This window comes from Lycium barbarum, chromosome 1 (genome assembly GCF_019175385.1).
Source record: "Lycium barbarum isolate Lr01 chromosome 1, ASM1917538v2, whole genome shotgun sequence".
In the NCBI taxonomy this organism is placed as follows: Eukaryota; Viridiplantae; Streptophyta; class Magnoliopsida; order Solanales; family Solanaceae; genus Lycium; species Lycium barbarum.
The window spans coordinates 144,445,660-144,465,994 of NC_083337.1; the positions used below are offsets into that span (position 1 = coordinate 144,445,660).

The 20,335-nt window shown below is 35.0% G+C and overlaps 1 protein-coding gene across 1 annotated transcript; it reads left to right on the top strand.

Moving 5' to 3' along the window:
- The first annotated feature begins 1,756 nt into the window (after positions 1–1,756).
- Positions 1,757–9,449, top strand: LOC132641618 (premnaspirodiene oxygenase-like). Its single transcript, XM_060358662.1, has 3 exons — positions 1,757–2,040; positions 7,144–7,802; positions 8,481–9,449. Exons 1-3 carry the CDS (start codon positions 1,800–1,802, stop codon positions 9,093–9,095), a joined length of 1,515 nt encoding a protein of 504 aa, XP_060214645.1. The 5' UTR covers positions 1,757–1,799; the 3' UTR covers positions 9,096–9,449.
- Positions 9,450–20,335: the final 10,886 nt, after the last annotated feature.

Sequence of the window (20,335 nt, forward strand, 5' to 3'; positions counted from 1 at the left end):
CTGCACCCTCTGTGGCAGCTGTGATGAAACTGTCAAGCATTTGTTTTTCGAGTGTGTGTACTCCAAGTACTGCTTGGAGGAGATCATGAAATGGTTGCAAATACATGGAAGGAACTTGGAACTAGAGGGAATGTGGAGCAGACTAGCTAGAAAGGCCCAGGGCAAAATCAGCAGAAGCTTGCTATGGGTTGTATGGACTGCATTAATTTACCATATTTGGGAAGCCAGAAATGAAGCCCTATGGCAGCAGCGTGTACCAAGACCTCAGAGAGTAATCGTGACCATACAAATGGAAACAAAAGTGAGAATTTTTGATATATTGAATAGGAAGACAAGATGTAAAGATAGAGAGTGGATAGAAGAGCTTTATAAGTAGCCAATGTACATAAAGGGAAGGGGGATATTTACAGAGGTGGTCGAAGAATAGGGATAACATTAGGTTTGATTACATTTACATGTTGCTGTAAGGTGCTTTGAACTGAGAAAATAAAATGTGTTCGTTCGACCAAAAAAAAAAAAAAAAAAAAGATAAAGAATGATCAACAAGAGGGGATTGTTCAAATAGTAAGCACCCTTCATGTTTAACTCGAAAATTGTTGGTTCAAGTTACCAAGGGAGCAAAATGGGAAACTCCTAGGGGGTTAAAAAAAAATGAAAAGGAAGAAGAAGATAAAGAATGATCACATGGGAAAGAACCCACTTCACATGATATATGTAGAGAAACGTACACAAAATTAACAAAGTGGGTTAAAACGGATAAATTCTAGCACACTGAAATTTTTTTCAGTGTAAAACCATTGGACAAGCTTAATAGGGGTTAATTACTTCGTTTTGCGCATCAATGAAACTCACTGGTGAAAATAATTCAGTGGAATGTTGAAATATACTGTATTTGCACTATGGTTTAAAAGTGTTTTGAGTTGACTAAGAAGTTTCAGAGCAACAGAAGCAAGTTATTCACGACCATAAGATAGATACCTTAACTTCATATTGATACATTTATTTAGCACATATAACACAAAGGGGCAAAGAAATGTAACAATCAGAACAATACCTAACTTCAAAAATAAATATCTCTTGATATAAATCAAATTTAGGTATAATGTCTGCATTGGAATTGTAGTTCTTGAAGTTTATAGCGCTGCAAACTGCTCAACATTTGGAATTTTCTACAAAAATTTAGGTGTGTTTTAATTAAAGGTGTTCAAAGTGCACAAAAGCATCCTGACACATATCATCTTTCAGCCTTGTTTTTTTTAAAGCCTCGTTTGACCTTATAATACCTCAAACACCAAGACGCGATTTGGAGAGACCTCGAGCAGACTTGATAATTTTATTTTTTAATCTTTACTTATTATTTTCTTCTCTTCAACGTTTTATTTTTTCATGAAAGAAAATAATAGTTTCTATTTTTATCAATGCAGAGATCTCGAGCAGACTTAATAACTATTTTGGGGTCGCATTATACTAATAACGGAACTAATAACAGGTGAAATTCTTGTATGATCATTATATATTTAATCGTTATTTTTAGTAAGTATTACTTTAGTATTACATTCAATTAGCCCTTTTTCTCTTGTTTTGCAGAAATTGTTAATGAGAAAGATATTTTTGAGCTAACCGGCTAAGGGAGACGTCATTTTTGTTTCATTTTAGAGGGCAAAGTTATTCTATCAAATTTTTATTTAAAAAAATAAATCCTTTTTTAGCCTTCCACTTCTCTAAGTGCCTCTTAGCATTTTTCCATATAAGACGTGCCACACAAAGCTTCCTTTTCATAAATTCCATATCACTGTTCAATGGAGATTAATTCCTATGCTTTTAACTTCGTTTCGTTGCTTCTCTTCTTCTCCTCCCTTTTTGTTCTAGTTAGACAATGGAGAAACAGAGAACAACTAAGGTTGCCTCCAGGTCCATGGAGACTTCCCATTATTGGAAGTTTGCATCACTTGACCGGCACACTTCCACATCACACTTTTAGACGTTTAGCGCAAAGGTATGGGCCTCTTATGTATTTGCAACTCGGGGAAATTCCTACATGTTAGGATTTAAATCCCAAATCCGACCTTTGTAAGCAGGTTCCCAGGAAAGATTGGAGGGTCACAGCTGGACCACTTAAATACCAACCTCCTTAGACAGAACCTACTTACGCCGTGATGTAAGCGAAGAATAAATAGCACACACAGATTTATAGTGGTTCACCCTCAATGTGAGAGCTACGTCCACGTTGCTGCTGCAGATCTTATTAAAGAAGAAATATTACAAGTGTTTACAACACTCAACCTCACAACCCCAATCCCAATTACACTCAAGAATTTTACCACAGAAAATTCTCTCAAAGACCTTCTCTTACTTAGGCCTTTCACTAAGAGTATTTCTCTTAGATTTTTTCTCTCTTGGGATGTGTATAGCAAATGATCTTAATGATATCTTACAAATGAACCATAAGCTACCTATTTATAGGAATGAATTTCCTATGATGAGGTAAGCGCTTACATCCCAACTATTATGAGGTAAGCGCTTACATCACGACTATGTGAACAAAAGAATTGACTTGTTTGGCCAATTCCACACCTAACAAATCTCCCACTTGAAGACTAATTTTAATTTGTCTTCACACTTTGATCGATGCAGCAGCTCTTTCCTACTTTCATACTTCGTGCAGGCCAACTGAAGTTGAGCATAGCTTCAGTTTGTCTATCGTCACTGCCTTTGTCAGCATGTCTGCTGGATTCTGACTCCCTGCGATCTTCTCAAGCACTAGCGCTCCATCTTCCAAAGCTGATCTAATGAAATGGTACCGGAGTTGTATGTGCTTCGTTCGAGCATGGTAAACCGGGTTCTTTGCCAAATGAATGGCGCTTTGGCTATCACAATATAGCACACTTCCCTCGTGGTCCTGATCCAATTCCCGCAGAAAAGATTGTAGCCACATCATTTCCTTTGTGGCCTCCGTCACAGCAACGTACTCAGCCTCACAACTAGAGAGAGCTACTATCTTTTGCAACTTGGAAACCCAAGAGATTGCAGTACCTCCGAAGGTGTAAACATACCCGGATGTGCTCTTTCTGCTATCAATATCACCACCGTTGTCAGCATCAACATACCCTTGCAATCCTGTTTTTGATTTTCGGAAATACAGAGCTGAACTCGAGCTGCCTTTCAGATATCTGAATATCCACTTCACAGCCTCCCAGTGTTGCTTTCCCGGATTGCTCATAAATCGGCCGAGAACTCCCACTGCATGTGCAATGTCTGGCCTTGTACATATCATTGCATACATAAGACTACCGATTGCAGATGCATAAGGTATCTTGTCCATCTGCTTCTTCTCATCCTCGGTTGTCGGCGACTGATCCTTTGACAACCGAAAGTGTCCAGCCAAGGGAGTGCTGACTGGCTTGGCATCATGTATGTTAAACCTTTTGATAACTTTCCTCACATATTCTTCTTGTGAGAGTTTGATGCCCTCCTTGCTTCGGTCGATTCTCATCCCAAGGATTTGCTTTGCAGCTCCCAAATCCTTCATTGCAAACTCTTCCGATAACCCTTTTTTCAACCGATCAATATCCTGTAGGTTTGCTCCTACGATTAGCATGTCGTCGACATAGAGTAGCAGTATCATGTACGAGTCTTCAAATTTTTTGAAGTAACAGCAGTGATCTGCCTCGCACCTTGAAAAATCAGCTTTCTTCATAAAGCTGTCAAACTTTAAATACCACTGTCTTGGAGCCTGTTTTAGTCCGTACAGACTCTTTTGAAGTTTGCACACCAGATTCTCCTTTCCTTTGATTTTGAATCCCTCCGGCTGTCGCATGTAGATTTCCTCGTCTAGATCGCCGTGAAGAAATGCAGTTTTCACGTCCATCTGTTGCAGATGTAGATTTTCCTTTGCTACCAGCCCAAGAACAGTTCTGATAGTCACCATCTTGACTACGGGAGAGAAGATCTTCGTATAGTCAATGCCTTCTTTCTGTTGAAATCCCTTTGCAACCAGCCTTGCTTTATAACGCTTGCTTCTATTGGGTTCTTCCTTTATCCGATAAACCCATTTGTTTTGCAATGCCTTTTTATCCTTTGGCAACTCGGATAATTCCCATGTATGATTTGCCGATAGTGAATCCATTTCATCCTTCATTGCCAGCTCCCACTTAGTCGATTCATCGACTTGCATTGCTTCTTCATAACATTCCGGCTCCCCTCTATCAGTGAGTAGAATGTAGTTGAGGGATGGAGAGTACCTGTGAAGCGGCTTCCTGATCCTGGATGATCTACGCAGCTCTGTGATTGGCGTCTGTTCATTTGTTTCAGAATCAGCACTTTCATCAGCACCTTCTCGGATTGTTTGTTCCTCTGCCTCAGTTGTACCTGGCTGCGGCTCAGGTGCCGGAAAGTCCCTCAAATCGACTATTTCCGATTCCTTGTCCTGACATTCTGAATTCTTTTGCAGCTTGTCTTTGTACAGTACCTCTTCGTTAAAGACAACATTCCTGCTTCGGATGATCTTCCGATTTTGTTCATCCCAAAATCGGTACCCAAGCTCGGTGTCACCATAGCCAATAAAGTAACACTTCTTTGATTTTGGATCAAGCTTGCTTCTAGCCGTATCATCATTATGAACATATGATAAGCAACCGAACACTTTCAGAAATGAAAGATTTACCTTCTTGCCACTCCAGACTTCTTCTGGAATTCTGAAATCCAAGGGAACTGACGGTCCTCGGTTAATTAAGAAGGCCGCGGTATTGACTGCATCTGCCCAGAATGTCTTGGGCAGTCCAGAGTGTATTCTCATACTCCGAGCACGCTCGTTCAACGTTCGGTCATTCTTTCGGCTACTCCATTCTGTTGCGGCGTTCCAGGAATAGTCTTCATCATCTTGATCCCATTATCGGCACAGTACCGTTTGAAATCACCATCAGTGTATTCTCTGCCGTTGTCGGACCTCAAACACTTCAACTTGAGGTTTGTTTCATTCTCGACCATGGCTTTCCATCTTTTGAATACACTAAACACATCGAATTTATTTTTCATAAAATAAACCCATACCTTCCTGGTTGAATCATCAATGAAGGTCACGTAGTAGTGTGATCCTCCAAGGGAGGGTACAGTGGTAGGTCCCCACACGTCTGTGTGCACCAATTCCATCTTTTCGACCTTCAACTCTCTGTCTGCACTTGAGAAGCTTACTCGCTTTTGTTTTCCGAGAATGCAGCTCTCACACGTATGAAGGTCCACCGTCTTCAGCTCCTGAATTAAGCCATTTGTCACCAACAGCTTCATCCCCTTCTGGCTGATATGCCCAAGCCGACAATGCCACAAATTTGTCTTCTTTGTGTTGTCAACCACAGCAACAATATCACGACAGCTATCCGTCATGTAGAGAGTGCCAATCTTCTTTCCTCGGCCAACTACCATAGCACCTTTCGCCACCTTCCAAGACCCATTACCAAAGTTGAGATCATATCCCTCATCATCAAGCTGACCTACTGAAATCAGGTTTCGCATCAGCTTTGGAACATGTCTAACTTTTGTAATCTTCCACGAGGATCCATTTGACATCTTCAAATTAATGTCTCCCGTGCCAACAACGTCTAGCGACTCTCCATCGGCTAAATAAACTTTGCCGAGAATCCCAGCCACGTAGTTTGTCATTATATCATGATGTGGGGTGGTATGAAAGGACGCTCCTGAGTCAAGCACCCAAGAGTCTATCGGGCAGTCAACCGATAGCAACAACGCATCGCCAATGTCTTCCGTAGCAGCGTTGATTCCAACCCCCTTGTTGTCCTCCTTCTTTGGCGCCCTGCAGTTCTTCTTGAAGTGACCTGGTTTTCCACAGTTCCAACACTCATGTGTTCGTCCTGGTCTGGATTGACCCCTGCCATTCCTTGACTTCGATCTGCCCCTATTTCTGTTGTAGCTTCTGTCATAATTTCTGCTTCTGTTTTCAACATTAAAAGCAGAACTCGTCGATGCCTCTCCCGAATCTGTCCTGCGCACCTCCTCAGCAAGGATACGATCCCTAACATCGTTGAACTTTAGTTTGTCACTGCCGACAGAATTACTAACCGTTGCTCTCATTGGCTCCCAACTATTTGGTAGGGATGCCAACAAAATTAGAGCTTGTACTTCATCATCGAAATCAATTTTTACCGATGACAATTGATTTACAATGGTATTGAATTCATTTATGTGTGCAGCAACATGAGCATTTTCCATCATCTTTAGATGAAATAGTTTCTTCATGAGAAATACCTTATTATTTGCCGAAGGTTTCTCATACATGTCAGACAATACCTTCATCATATCTGCGGTGGTCTTCTCCTTTGCCACGTTGTGAGCAACGTTCTTCGACAGCGTCAGTCGAATGACTCCCAGAACTTGTCTGTCGAGGAGATCCCAATCTGCTTGCTTCATCTCCTCTGGTTTCGGACTCAGAGGTTCATGAAGCTTTCTGCCATATAAATAATCTTCAATTTGCATTCTCCAGAACGCAAAATTTGTACCATCGAATTTACCGATGTCGTGCGTCGTACCATCTTCGCCTCCCATCGTTTCTAAATCACAACACAACCTGTTGCTTTGATACCAATTGTTAGGATTTAAATCCCAAATCCGACCTTTGTAAGCAGGTTCCCAGGAAAGATTGGAGGGTCACAGCTGGACCACTTAAATACCAACCTCCTTAGACAGAACCTACTTACGCCGTGATGTAAGCGAAGAATAAATAGCACACACAGATTTATAGTGGTTCACCCTCAATGTGAGAGCTACGTCCACGTTGCTGCTGCAGATCTTATTAAAGAAGAAATATTACAAGTGTTTACAACACTCAACCTCACAACCCCAATCCCAATTACACTCAAGAATTTTACCACAGAAAATTCTCTCAAAGACCTTCTCTTACTTAGGCCTTTCACTAAGAGTATTTCTCTTAGATTTTTTCTCTCTTGGGATGTGTATAGCAAATGATCTTAATGATATCTTACAAATGAACCATAAGCTACCTATTTATAGGAATGAATTTCCTATGATGAGGTAAGCGCTTACATCACAACTATTATGAGGTAAGCGCTTACATCACGACTATGTGAACAAAAGAATTGACTTGTTTGGCCAATTCCACACCTAACACTACAGCGGTCGTATCATCACCTAGTATGGCGAAAGAAGTCCTAAAAACTCACGATCTCGCCTTTGCTACTAGGCCAGAATTAACATCCACAAAAATCTTATTTTACAACTATAAAGACATTGGCTTTTCCCCATATGGTGACTACTGGAGACAAATGCGTAAAATTTGTGTTATTGAACTTCTTAGTGCAAAGATGGTCAAGTCATTTAGTGCCATTCGAGAAGATGAGCTTTCAAGTCTCATTTCTTCAATTCGTTCCATGAGGGGTTCTACAGTAAACATGACAAAAAAGATTTTTCTGTTTACCAACTCGGTCACTTGTAGATCAGCCTTCGGGAAAATATGCAAAGATCGAGACGAGTTCATAACAATTCTGAAGGAAGTACTCTTATTAGGATCAGGATTTTTTGTGGCTGATTTGTTCCCTTCATGGAAGTTACTTCACAACATAAGAGGTGAGACATCTAGAATGGTGAACGCGCATAAGAAGGTTGATGCGGTTATGGAGGACATTGTCAATGAGCATATTGAAAATAAAGCAGCAGGAAAAAAGGGAAATGGTGAATTTGGAGACGAAGATTTAGTTGATGTTTTCCTAAGGGTCAAGGAGAATGCCGAACTTCAATTTCCAATCACAAATGACCAAATTAAAGCTGTGATTTTTGTAAGTTTAATTTGCTCCATTCATAATCTTTCTTTACCCTGCCTTTCCTTGTAAGAGTGATTGCTAATAATATAATGAGGTTTAATATCTTTTAACTCTCTGATAAATAGTTCCTAACAACACGAATATATATAAGGCTTAAATCTTTGCTGATCTGGTCTTGATGTATCACGTGATGGATTAATTACTTGTCTAATACTTCTTACTGGCTAATTGGTTATTCTTGTATGCTCAACACCAAAATGAAAAAATAACCATTCATCAAATGTATGTAAATGTCCAATAGCAGAGGCGGATCTAAAATTTAAAATTATGGGTTCTTACATCGATCTGAAGTTAATACTTTATACAATAATAACTGGTTTCGCAATTGAATGTCTATATAATTTAAGAAAATTTCTTATTACAATTACATGATTTGAGCAAAAGCTACTCGATTCACATGCAACAACAACATACCCAGTGTAATCCCTCAAAAGTTACTTGATTCACATGAACCTGTAGATATATGGCTAGATCCACCATTGTGTCCAAGTGCATTCTCCAAGTTGGCATTTTACAGCTCTAGACCCTCTTATGGTTTCTCTGACACTTAGGAACACAACCTTTTTTTCTTTTTTTTTATGTCTTACCTTACGTAAGAATTTATTGGATTATTTTATTTATTTGTTGATGTAGGACATCTTTATGGCTGGATCTGAATCTTCGTCTACAGTTGTTATTTGGACATTGGCAGAAATGATAAAGAACCCATATGTTATGGCCAAGGCTCAAAGGGAAGTGAGACAAGTCTTTAAGGGAAAACAAATATATGGTGAAGAAGATCTCGAAAAGTTGACATACCTAACGTTAGTGATTAAGGAATCACTAAGGCTACATCCGCCGGTTCCTCTAATCGCGCCTAGGGAATGTAGAGAGGAAACAAATATTAAAGGATATACCATACCTCTAAAGACTAGAGTACTAGTTAATGCATGGGCAGTTGCAAGAGATCCGGAAAGTTGGGATGATCCTGAAAGTTTTATACCAGAGAGATTTGAAAACTCTTCTATTGATTTTAGAGGAAATCACTTTGAGTTTATTCCATTTGGTGCAGGAAGAAGGATGTGTCCAGGAATGTTATTTGGTTTAGCTAATGTTACATATCCTCTGGCTCAATTACTCTACCACTTTGACTGGGAACCCCCAAATGGAACTAATCCCAAAGACTTGGATATGACTGAAACACATGGATTAACTGCAGGGAAAAAGAAAGATCTATATTTAATTGGCACAGAGCATAGAGACAACTAAGAATTTTGATGTTTTGCTCGAATGATGAACGTCAATGCAGCCTATGTAGTTTTCCATCTCCTTATCTCTTGGTTTAAGTATGTGTACGACCCCTGTTACAAGTAAACTGATGTTCTGTTTTTCCTTTGTTAGGACATACTAGTATTCATACCCGCGCGATGCGGGAAGGATATCAATAGACCAATCTTAAATAGTTGTGATTTTGCTTGCTTAATCACTGTAGAAAAATATAAACCCCCCCCCCCCCCCCCCACCACCACCAAAAATAAATAAATCAGAATGTATCATTTTTATTTCTATTTTTTGTAGCTTTATATTTTATTACCTCAGTTATGTGATCTTATCAATAAATAGCGTTTTTTTTCATAAAAATTTCTCATCTCAAACTTAGATAGTCTATCCTTTAATATAGAATTAGTTTTAGTATTAAGAAAAACTAATTCCAGCTAATAAATTAATACTTGTATCTAATTTAATATCATGTCAAATTTAATTGCTTCAATTTTTAGGTATTCATTCTTGTGGAGATCATTTATTAATTTTTTCTAAGTCAATTGCTAATGTCTTTCTACACGTAAAAAATAAAGTAAAGACTGTTAAAATGTTTTTCCACGCTTTTTAAGTTAGAAAAAGAAGAAGGAAATTTTGATATCTAATTTTTATAACCACTATATTGCACAAATATTATTTTCAATTCCATACACCCATTAATTAAATATTATGTTAATATTTAATTTTTTCAAAATTATTAATTTATATTTACTAATTTTTTTTTATCTTTCAATTAAATAAAAATCATACTACACTCAATTTAAAATAGCTTGTATGTCATTAATAAGAAGTATATGTTCTGTATTTATACAGATATCCTTGCGTTTCTTGTCGAAAATTCAAGATCTACTTCAACCTTTTTATTATCTCCTTTTTTAAGCTGGTGATGTTGGTGTTAAATTTATGAAGAGATGAAGAGACTTAAGGATCGACTCATTAAATAGTGTACTGAGAACGTTTTCTGAATTATATTTATTCAACAGCTCCTTGAAAATCTAAAAACAAACAAAAACGAAAGTTCAAAAACACATTAAAAGAAAAATTATGTAGGGAATACATGAGTACAAATCAAGCTTTAAAAATAATAAACATTAAAAAATAAAGGTAAAAAAAAGAGCATAACCTTGGAGGTTGATTGGTATTTATCAACTTGCGTCGACATAAATTTATAATAGAATTCGAATGACAAACCAACTTGAAGAGCATAAATAGAAATTGCAAGTATTGTAATTTAAAAAACATATATATCAAATATACATATTTCATCCAATATAAAGATCTTTGAATTTACACACATGTTTTCATTAAGAGCGGAATTTAGAGCATCACACTTGCCATCGACATATACTTGAATACTGATTGTATGTGGACAAAATAAAGCATCAAACATAAATAGTCAAGTACAAAATGGAAGAGACAAAATCACTTTTTTAATTAATTGCTGAAGAAAAAATTCGAGATCCAAATAATCCTATCTTTTATAGCCATATTTTTATAATTGTGTTTGATCTATCGTTTGTATTAACATTTTGGAATTGTAAACTATTATAATAGAGAGACGAAGGAGCCAAAGGATGTGTTTATTATTTATGATACAAAATTATGATAAGGATTCAAATTTAAAAATCAAATCTGAAAATCTTTTCAAAAAACTTTGGATTGAGTGTTCATTAGCGGACTTCCTCTTTTAAAAAATTGGACTCCAACTCTAACTTTAAATAATGAACATTATCTCATTGATATATGTAATATCATGGCTGTAATTACTTTAGAAGTATTAATTCAATAAAGCTAACATGTTTTTCATATACCATTAAAATATTTATAAATAATCAATTTATAAAATATTAACAATAACTACATTTTAATTGAATAGAACTATTTTTTCATCATAGCTGATCTAATTGACATATTTTAAATAATAAAAAGAACTATTTTAAAAAAAAAACAAAGCTTTCAACGTTATCAACAATCTTATGGTAAATTACACCGAGGAAATTGAACTGAAACCGTAAATGAAATAATCGTTGTAATATTCTTTCCACAGTATCACTAATGGTAATGCATATATTTATTCAAAAACTAATGCAAATTAACTAATGAGAAGACCACATAGACAATATAAACGGGAGAAAACATTTTGTTTTCTTAAATGAAAATAAAAATGTGCATTGTTATAAAAAATAATTCTACGTATAAAAAGACTATACCATCTTCTTTACCTGTCTCATCTCCTTCTGTTAGATCTTCTATCCTAAAAGAGAAGAGTACCTTTAGCTGCCTGTTGTGTTCTTGTGCCTCTACTTCAATATAATTATCTTTTTTAACAGGCTATAAGAAATAGACCATCATTCAAATTTATGAAAACAGTAAAAAGAAGAGTACATTTGTTTACCGTGGAACAACATATTAATATACATATGGTCATAAATAATTGACAATTTCCTAATCATATGAATTTACCATTGCTGCATGACTGCATATAGGAGGAGTGAGAAAAGATTAACGGAAGAAGTTTCTTTGAATTTGAGACTATGACAATCCAACTGCGCAGAAGAAGCTAAACAAAGGTCAATCAATTGTAAGCAAATAATTCTTCAACTCAATTCAAATAAAAAATATGACGTTGAAAAATTTGTGGGGATTGACAATGATCTAGGGGATTAAATAAGAGAAGGGAGAATAATAGATTTTATTTTTTAAACTAATTCAAATTTTTTTATCTCTTAATTCAAAATTCAAATTCATAAGCCTTTATCTCAATTCAAATCCACTTACAATACTATATGTATATCCAACGCTAGTATCCATCTCGAACAACTTGCCGGTTTGTTTATTTTATTGGCTAAGATATTTTGAAATTGATTTTTTCCTAATTAGATAAGATAAGTACAATATATAGATAAAATCATAATAGGAGTAAGTAAGTGGTTAAGGGAAAAAAATGATTTTAGACGGATAAGGAGAAAGACCAAAAGAAAATATAATGGTTTGCTGATACAATTAGAATATTATGTAGTGGATTTGGTTTAATTTTGAATTCAAAATATTTCATTAGTTTTATGTAAATTTTTAGTGAATCTTATTGATAATAGTTCGTTGATAGTCTAGGTGATTGTTACCTTTATCAACTTCAAATTCAAAAAAAATATTATCACAATTCAATTTAAACTTAAATACATTATTTTTCAATTCAAAAACTTTATCTTTATGTAAAAAACAATACTTCAGTTCAAAGTCATAATAGATAGAGCCCTATAAATATTGATGATATTTGTTTTTAAATAGTTTTCAATTCAAATTTTATTTTTTGGATATTCAATTCAAATTCAAAATCTTATCTATAAATTTAAAAAACTTTTTCTTAACTCAAAATTCATTTTTATTACAATTTTCATTAACTTTGTCTTAGAGTTGTCAAGTGGCTTGTTATTAGCTTGCCACTTGGCTTAACCATGTTGCTTGTCCCTCTCCTATTTTATATATCTAGATTCTAACTAACAAATCAAATATTTGTCATGTCAAAACGAAATTCTACACTCATAATCACATAAAAGAGTGCTTTCTCTTATCTACATTGTAGAATCAATTAAGTTTACAAAAAAATAAAATAAGAATAAAAAAAGATTAAAGTATTACACAAAATAATATTACCTGCTTGAGTTCGAGATTTCTATAATCCTGCAGATAAATTCTTCATTTCGGCTGCCATTAGAACTTTAGAAGTGATTTGAGACTCCTGGAGAAGTTCATCGAGCAAGTTGTTTCCTATGAGATCTTATGGTCAGTGTATTAAAATATGTAAACATTGCTGCACAAGTCTATATCTATATATCTACAAAAGCAAGAACTTTTGCTTTGTCATTTAGTCAAGTGAAAATTAACTAAGAAGCCAAGAGAGATTTGACCTTTGTAAGCAAGAAAGCTCCTTCATTTGTAAATAGAAAACGCCAAGCCAAGCCAAGGATCGGACAACAACAATGGTCATTCCTGGCCAAACAGAATAATAAAACCATATATTGTTATTGCGATCTTTGTTTCATTTTAATTTTTGTGTATTGGACAAAATGATGTTGCACTTGACAATGGTGCTCTCTTTGCGTTTTGGCCGTGGACAACTGAACGTTACCTGCAATTGTCGCAGAATTTCATTTGTTCATTGGCAACTTTTGTGGCCATGGCATTATTTTTTGCGTGTGTGTTTCTTTCTTCTCAAAAAATTTAAATAAACAGAAGCAGTTTATTAGGAAGAAGTTAAGCATTTTTGTGTGTTAGTGTTAGTGTGTGCAGAAAAATAGGGTAGTTAATGTGGATATTAGGGATTGTGGGGTTTGGGACGTGGGGAGTTAGTGATCTTATTAGGGATTTTTTCACTTTTTTTCATTTTTTCCCTCTATTTTGTATTTTATCTTTGTCTTTATTTTTTACAAAAAATATAAATAAATACAATGATAAAATATCCTTATCCACATTCCACGTCTTTCTTTCTTGGAGTATTTCATTAGCGAACCACCTTCTATTCCGCGACCCCCCCCCCCCCCCAATCGCCTCCCATTCTTTCCTCTCCTAAGTAGAATTACAATAAAATGAATTACAAATTTTAGAACTTCCACTTGATCGGGCAGTTTTTGTTTTTTAAATTCTATTTTGAATTAAACTGGTAACTTCTCAATTCAATTTTTTTTTAAATTCAAATTCAAAACAATAACTAATAAGTAACTAATTATTAACTAATTAACTAATTGTTGTCCTAAAACTATCCTCTTTTTAATAATATATAGATATATAGATTCTTATTCAGTATATTTAGAATTTTGACTTAAAATGTTCAGTTTGCATCTTTCTTTACAATTTTATGAATGTTTAGTTACTAGTTGTGTGATTCACTTGATAGAGGTAGTTTGTCGGGTGTCAATCACGTGCCCCTACTTTCAGATTGTAACAAGGTATCCGGTCAAAACACCAGCAACTTGAAGAAACTTTTCGTTGGCCGGCCCTGATCTCATTTCAATTAGAAAAGTGAATCAATCCATTAAAGAGAGAATTTCTTCTTCTTCCGTTTTATTTAAACAAAACTGTTCAGGACTAGATAAGAAAATTCAAGAATGAATGACAGACAAGAGTTTCGGCAACTCTTCAACATATACTTTGCAAAAGAGTTTAAGTTTTGGGTACTGTTAGTATATAAATTTTCTATTGCAGGTTACCGATTTTTTTTTAACTATTTTTTTCCTTTTTCGAAAAAAGAAAAAAAAGAAAGAAAAAAGTGCTATATGCAATGTGTCTCTCTAAATCTTCCGTCTGAATCGATCTCTCCTCCAAACCTTCCTTCCATGTTATCGATTATTTTTAACTATATGATGTGATCTGGACTAGAAATTGGAAATTACAGCTAAGCTAAGACTAAGAAAGAAGAAGAAAACAGTAGGAATTTCATTCATGTAGTAAAAGGCCAACTGATCACCACATATAGCACCCTAAAGGGTGAGGGCTAAAAAGATAATTGCCAACATCGAAATTGGACTAATGTGTAATTATAGTAACTTCTACTTAAAACTCTGGGGATTAATCTGTAAGCAACAAAACTGATTAACTAATCATTTCCCCCAACTGAAATAAAGTACTCATCCGCAAGCCTTAAGTACTATACTCCTATGCACAAGTTACCAGCTGAATTCCAGAACATATCAATAACTTGTTGACATCTAATTTTTGACCTCCGCTAATTTATTTTAATTACTCAGAGTCCTTGGATATCAAACGGAGTGACATGTGTATTTTTATAAGTCAAACTGATTTTTACAAAATTGTTTCAACAATATTTTGTCATTTTATTTGGAAAAATAACTTCAATAATATTGTAAAACATTTAGAAAAAATCTTACATATTTTTATAATTAAAATGAAGCATTTTCCAAATTTAATCAGGAAATAATTCAAAAACATTATTTAATTAATTGTTAAAATTATTGAAAGTTAAATTAGCAAGCATTTTACTCCGTTTAATTCAAGAAATCTGATTAATTAAATAAATTAGTCATTTTACTTCTCAAATCTTAATTCTGCATAATCAATTTGCATTTGTACAATTTTTAGATTTAATCATAATTAATTAAGTGCTTAATTATGGTTATATTCATAAATTGCTTACTATGTGATTAATTGCGGCCACAATTGAAATAATCAATTGTTGGTTAATTCTGGCCTCAATCAAAATAGCCAATTTCATGGTTTAAGTCAATTGAGGCCATTTTTGCAAATTTAGTCTTTATTTGTTTGATTAGGTTAAATGTGGCTATAATTGAAACAACCAATTTCATGATTTAAGTCAATTAGGGTCATAATTGCAAATTTAAGTCTTTTGCGTAAATTAACCGTGTCTATTAGTCTAATTAATTGACTAATTAATGGTGTTCGGTCATAATTGAAGTGAACCGTGACATACCTCCCCGTTAAAAATCTCCTTGTTCTCAAGGAACAGAAGAGGGAAATGGAACTTTCAAAGCATTGAAATCCTCCCAAGTAGCATCGGAAACAGGAAATTGATCCCATTCAACAAGGACCTAAACAATAGCTTTATTCCCTTTCTGAACTATCTTTCTATCAAGCACTTTGACTGGATTTGGACAATAAGGACTGGAGAGGTTCACCACAGATGGATGAGAGATCTGATTAGGTAGAACATAGCAAGGTTTCAATAGGGAGACATAAAAAGTAGGGTGAAGAAGTAACTCAGGTGGGAGAGCAAGTTTATAGGCCATAGTGTCAATCTTTTTAAGGATCAAATAGGGCCCATAGTACTTGTGAGAACGTTTGTTGAAGTGATTAGTGGACATAGTAATCTGTCTCTGAGGTTGAATTTTAAAGAACACCTAGTCTCCTTCCTAGAAAGTCCTATCAGACCTCTTCTAATTGGCTTATGCAATCATCCTCTACTGAGCTCTAGTAATGTGAAATTTGAGCAACTGTTGTTTGGATTCCCTAGTAACCAGACTCCTATCCACCTATGGTACTTCAGAGTCCCCAGATACATAAGGAAGGTGTATAGGAGGTGGTTGACCATAAAGAGCCTCAAATGGTGTGGTTTGTGATAACAATACGGATAGCGGAAGACTTTAAAATTAGAAGTTAGAAAGAGGGAAGGATTGATTCTTGATAGAGAAGAACACAAGTTCAAGTATTTGATACTTGAAACCTCGTTAGATAGTAAAAGAAGTAGTTGAACCAATTAAGAAGAAGAAGAAGAAAATGAGGGAAAGAACTCAAACGAGGAATCTTACCATTGAAGGATCCAAGTTACGGTTCAAAATAAAACAAAAAGGGCGAACTGTAAAGAGAACCTCAAAGGTCTTCACAAGCTACAAGGCTAATAATATTAATATTCATTAAACTTGATTACAATGAAGAAGAAAACACCCCTTTATATAGGAGTCTACAAAGGGTTGTCAGCCCCTTGAAATTAGCAATGGAGTAGTCAAACTAAATTAAATAAGATGCATAATTTCCTAGGTGCATAGAAGACTACTAATTCTTTGTTCCTAGGTGCATTGAAGACCACCAACACTTGTTTCAAGGTGCATAGAAGTCCACCAACACTTTGTTCAATAAAGCATTAAATGCGGTCAACATAGCATTAAATAATCTTCGAGAAACACTAGTTTTTGGTTGTTGGATTTTCTCCTTTTGGGGTTGATATGGGCCTCATTCCATCTAACCTTGGACTTTAATTTGGGCCTCAAAATAGATGTATGACTTGAGCAAAATATCTTGATTGGGCTAGAGTTCTTCTTCCATCAAAAAATACTTTTTCATTACTAATTGAAGCCCATTAAAGCGTCTTGGAATTCTTCGGTCTGCAATGATGTTAAGCCTTGGATGCTATCATTCTCCCCCTCTTATAGAAGATTCGTCCTGAATCATGGTGATGACCTTATTTGCTCCTTAATGCATTTGAGTCTCCATGGTTGCTATCATTCTTCCCCTCTTAAAGATGATTCGCCCTCGAATTTCGAAATTGTCTTGCAACCAACATGATAATCAGAATAAGTAGAAAAACACAACAACCACTTGGTAAGAATAACACAAGGTAGTGACCATGCAACCATTTAACCCACCTGGTTTTTTTATGCACAAACACTCCTTTAAAATTTCTAAGTATAACATCAGCTAACACGAAAATGTAATCACCAACACAAGCACTAAAAAACACAATTCATAAGCTCTTTAAATTGTAGAGGGTCATTAGCTAGACCAAAAGTGTATGAATACAAGGAAAACACACCATAATTGCTCTTGCTAAATAACTTAACCTCACCATTAGATAAACCATAATCAAGATGTGTATAAAAAGCAATTTCCTCAAGAAGTGACTTGGAATGAACCTGCAAAAAGGATCTACAAAACAAGACAATGATATTGTGCAGTTAGCAACATGTGAGCACTTATTCTTTTCCACAATTGAGCAACTACATTCTGGATTTTGCTCAACTTCCCTAATATCTAAGACACCAAAAGCTTCATGTGTCTCATTATCTTCACTGAAAATTTCATCATTTTTTCTTCTTTCATTGGTATCCCAAAGTGGACAAAAATGTACTGCAAACTCTTCATCCCACAAGGGGTTATCATACACTTTAACACCTTGACCAATGAGATTGTCTTCTTCAAGTAAGGTGTCATCATCCCTTATACAAGGTTTAGCCTCAATTTTCTACATGAAAGGATATATAATACTAAAACAAGAAAGAGTTAGTGGATTGTCATATGAACAACATTCATCCTCTCTCAAGTTTCCTTGGATTTTTTTACTCAACTTATCTTGTCCCATTGTGGCAGATTGCTTACGTGAGAAGAACAACAAAAAAGGTTAGTTTCACTTTCAATTTGAGTTATACCTTCACTTAAAACTCTTGATTCATCAAAGTGTGGTACAAGTTCAGTTTCATTTGCATCTACAAATAGATCATCGATAAGGCATACCATATGAGATCACCTTCAATGTATAATGTTAAAGAAGAGCTCCATAAAGGTCTATTTAATTTTTATTCTTTACTTATCTTTCCTTTTTTCACGGTGTCGTTATTTGGTATTTTTGTTGTTCCCAACTTCGGTTCGAATGTATGTACAGGTTGGAAGAGGATCGGAGCTGAAAAGTGATATTGCCATTGCTCTCGAGTATTTTCGTTTTAGATTGGATTTGTAAGGTTCTGGTCTTGACTATCTATTTGACTTGACCGAGTTGATTTGTTTTCCTTCCTTGCAAAGTATTTATTCTATTTTCTCTTAAGAGTTTGTTCACGCTCAAAGTATTGTAGTAACTGTTTCAAGAGCAAAGAAGTAGCAAACCTAAACAACTTTCAAGAATTGTAGTTTCCGTAAATGAAGTCTTTTTCTTTGTTTTGGTAGTTCGCTGGAATGCACTTAACAGCCGCATCAAGTTATTTACCTTAAAAAAATTACATTAATTTAATTCATTCTTTTCTTCAAAATTGCATGTTATTTATATAGAGTCAATAACTAGAAATTGTCGAAGTTAACTGAGTCATGTTCTTCTCAATTGAGAGGACTATTCCTTGAGAACTCTTATTATTATAAACTTACAAAAAACATATGAGATGCTTCTATGTGGATATATTTTACATTTGTTTTTTTTTCTTTTACATATTGCTTTTTCAACCGAAGAAGTTTCATGACCGCGCGAAGCGCGGGTAAATTTACTAGTTTAAATATAATTATAATGTATTTTCGCCATAACACCTAACTGTCTTAGTAAATATTTGATAAAACATTTCATGCCATTGCCAATGATGACGGGAGAAGAATGAAAGTTATTTTAACCGAAAGAGTACTACTTATCAATAATTTTTTACTAAACATAGGAACATTTTATTATCGGTTTGTACTTCTATCCAAACATATATCCCCTCTGTCTCATAATACTTGTCATGCATGTTCCAGTTTTTCGAGAGTCAAATAAGATTAATTTTGACCAGCATTTAAAGATATATTGATTTGAGAAAAATTGTAACTTATAGTGCTTTGCGTGTAGTTTTTTAATATCTAAATTGTAAATTTAAAATATGAATTAATCCAAGCCAATTTAGTTCCAAAATTAGTCAAATTAACTCTCGACAAGCGAAACATGACAACTAATATTGGACAAAGGGACTTACTGTCACACCCCTTTTTCCGCCCCCGCGATGAACGCGCAAGTTTCTATTATTAAGGGGGTTTTTCAATTGAAGTGACGGTTTTGAATAGAGATTATTTATTTATTCAGAGTCGTCACTTGGAGTTGAGTTTTGGTGTTCGAAGTCACCTTATGAATGCCTAATAAAAAGGAAATGACTCTTTTATTATTGGTCTACGAAAACAAAAGATCGGGTAAGGAATTCTATTGACCGGGGAGAAGGTGTTGGGCATTCCCCGAGTCCCGTGGTTCTAGTACGGTCTCTTTATCGACTTATATTTAGCTCAAACTAATTCTTGGATAAATTTTGTTCCTGAGCCTTGATTTGCTCGTACTTTTTATTGTTGAACTTTTATCAGTCTTAACTCAGATGATCAACCGCATTCCGGATCTTTTAAGTGTCTCAAAATAAGATGCATAACCGCATTCTAAATCGAAACAAGACTAATTATTATTTTCACGTGCGCTCATGGAAAAGAAAAAGAATCACACCACCTACTTGAGGGGCTTGTTGAGACATATATAATATAATTGAAGTATGTTCTTTCTATCAGATTAAGCTTTTAAATAAGATGGTATTACAGTAGAAAGACAAACAACAACTAGGATCACAAAGAACCATTAAAACTTTCTTCAAGAAAGACTTAAAAATTGCGAAGAATTTAAGAACGAACGAAAGTGAGTAACTGGATTTTGGCAATAATCCCAGTGGTTTACCTTAAACGATACATTAAAAGAAAATTATGGGAGTTTTGAGAAAACCCACTAACACCCACGAGAGGAAGAACACTTAATGATAATACATGGACTGAAAATTTCAAGAAAGAAATAGTTCTTCTATGAATAAATTTGAAGCGATCGACCATTTATGAGGAAAGCTTAAACTCGAACTGATTTTCAATTTTCTCACTACTTTAAATGATCAACAGGTTCGGTCTACGAGTGTCTGTTATTGGAGATAGACCTAGACTTGCCATAACTTTATAGAAAAGCATAAGAG

What these genes read in the sequence shown, in the direction of transcription:
- LOC132641618 (XM_060358662.1), top strand. Translation starts at nt 1,800, where the DNA reads ATGGAGATTAATTCCTATGCTTTTAACTTCGTTTCGTTGCTTCTCTTC. An exon ending in ACTCGGGGAAATTCCTACAT is followed by an intron (nt 2,041 to 7,143) that starts GTTAGGATTTAA and finishes CTAACACTACAG; the next exon opens with CGGTCGTATCATCACCTAGT. An exon ending in AAATTAAAGCTGTGATTTTT is followed by an intron (nt 7,803 to 8,480) that starts GTAAGTTTAATT and finishes TTGTTGATGTAG; the next exon opens with GACATCTTTATGGCTGGATC.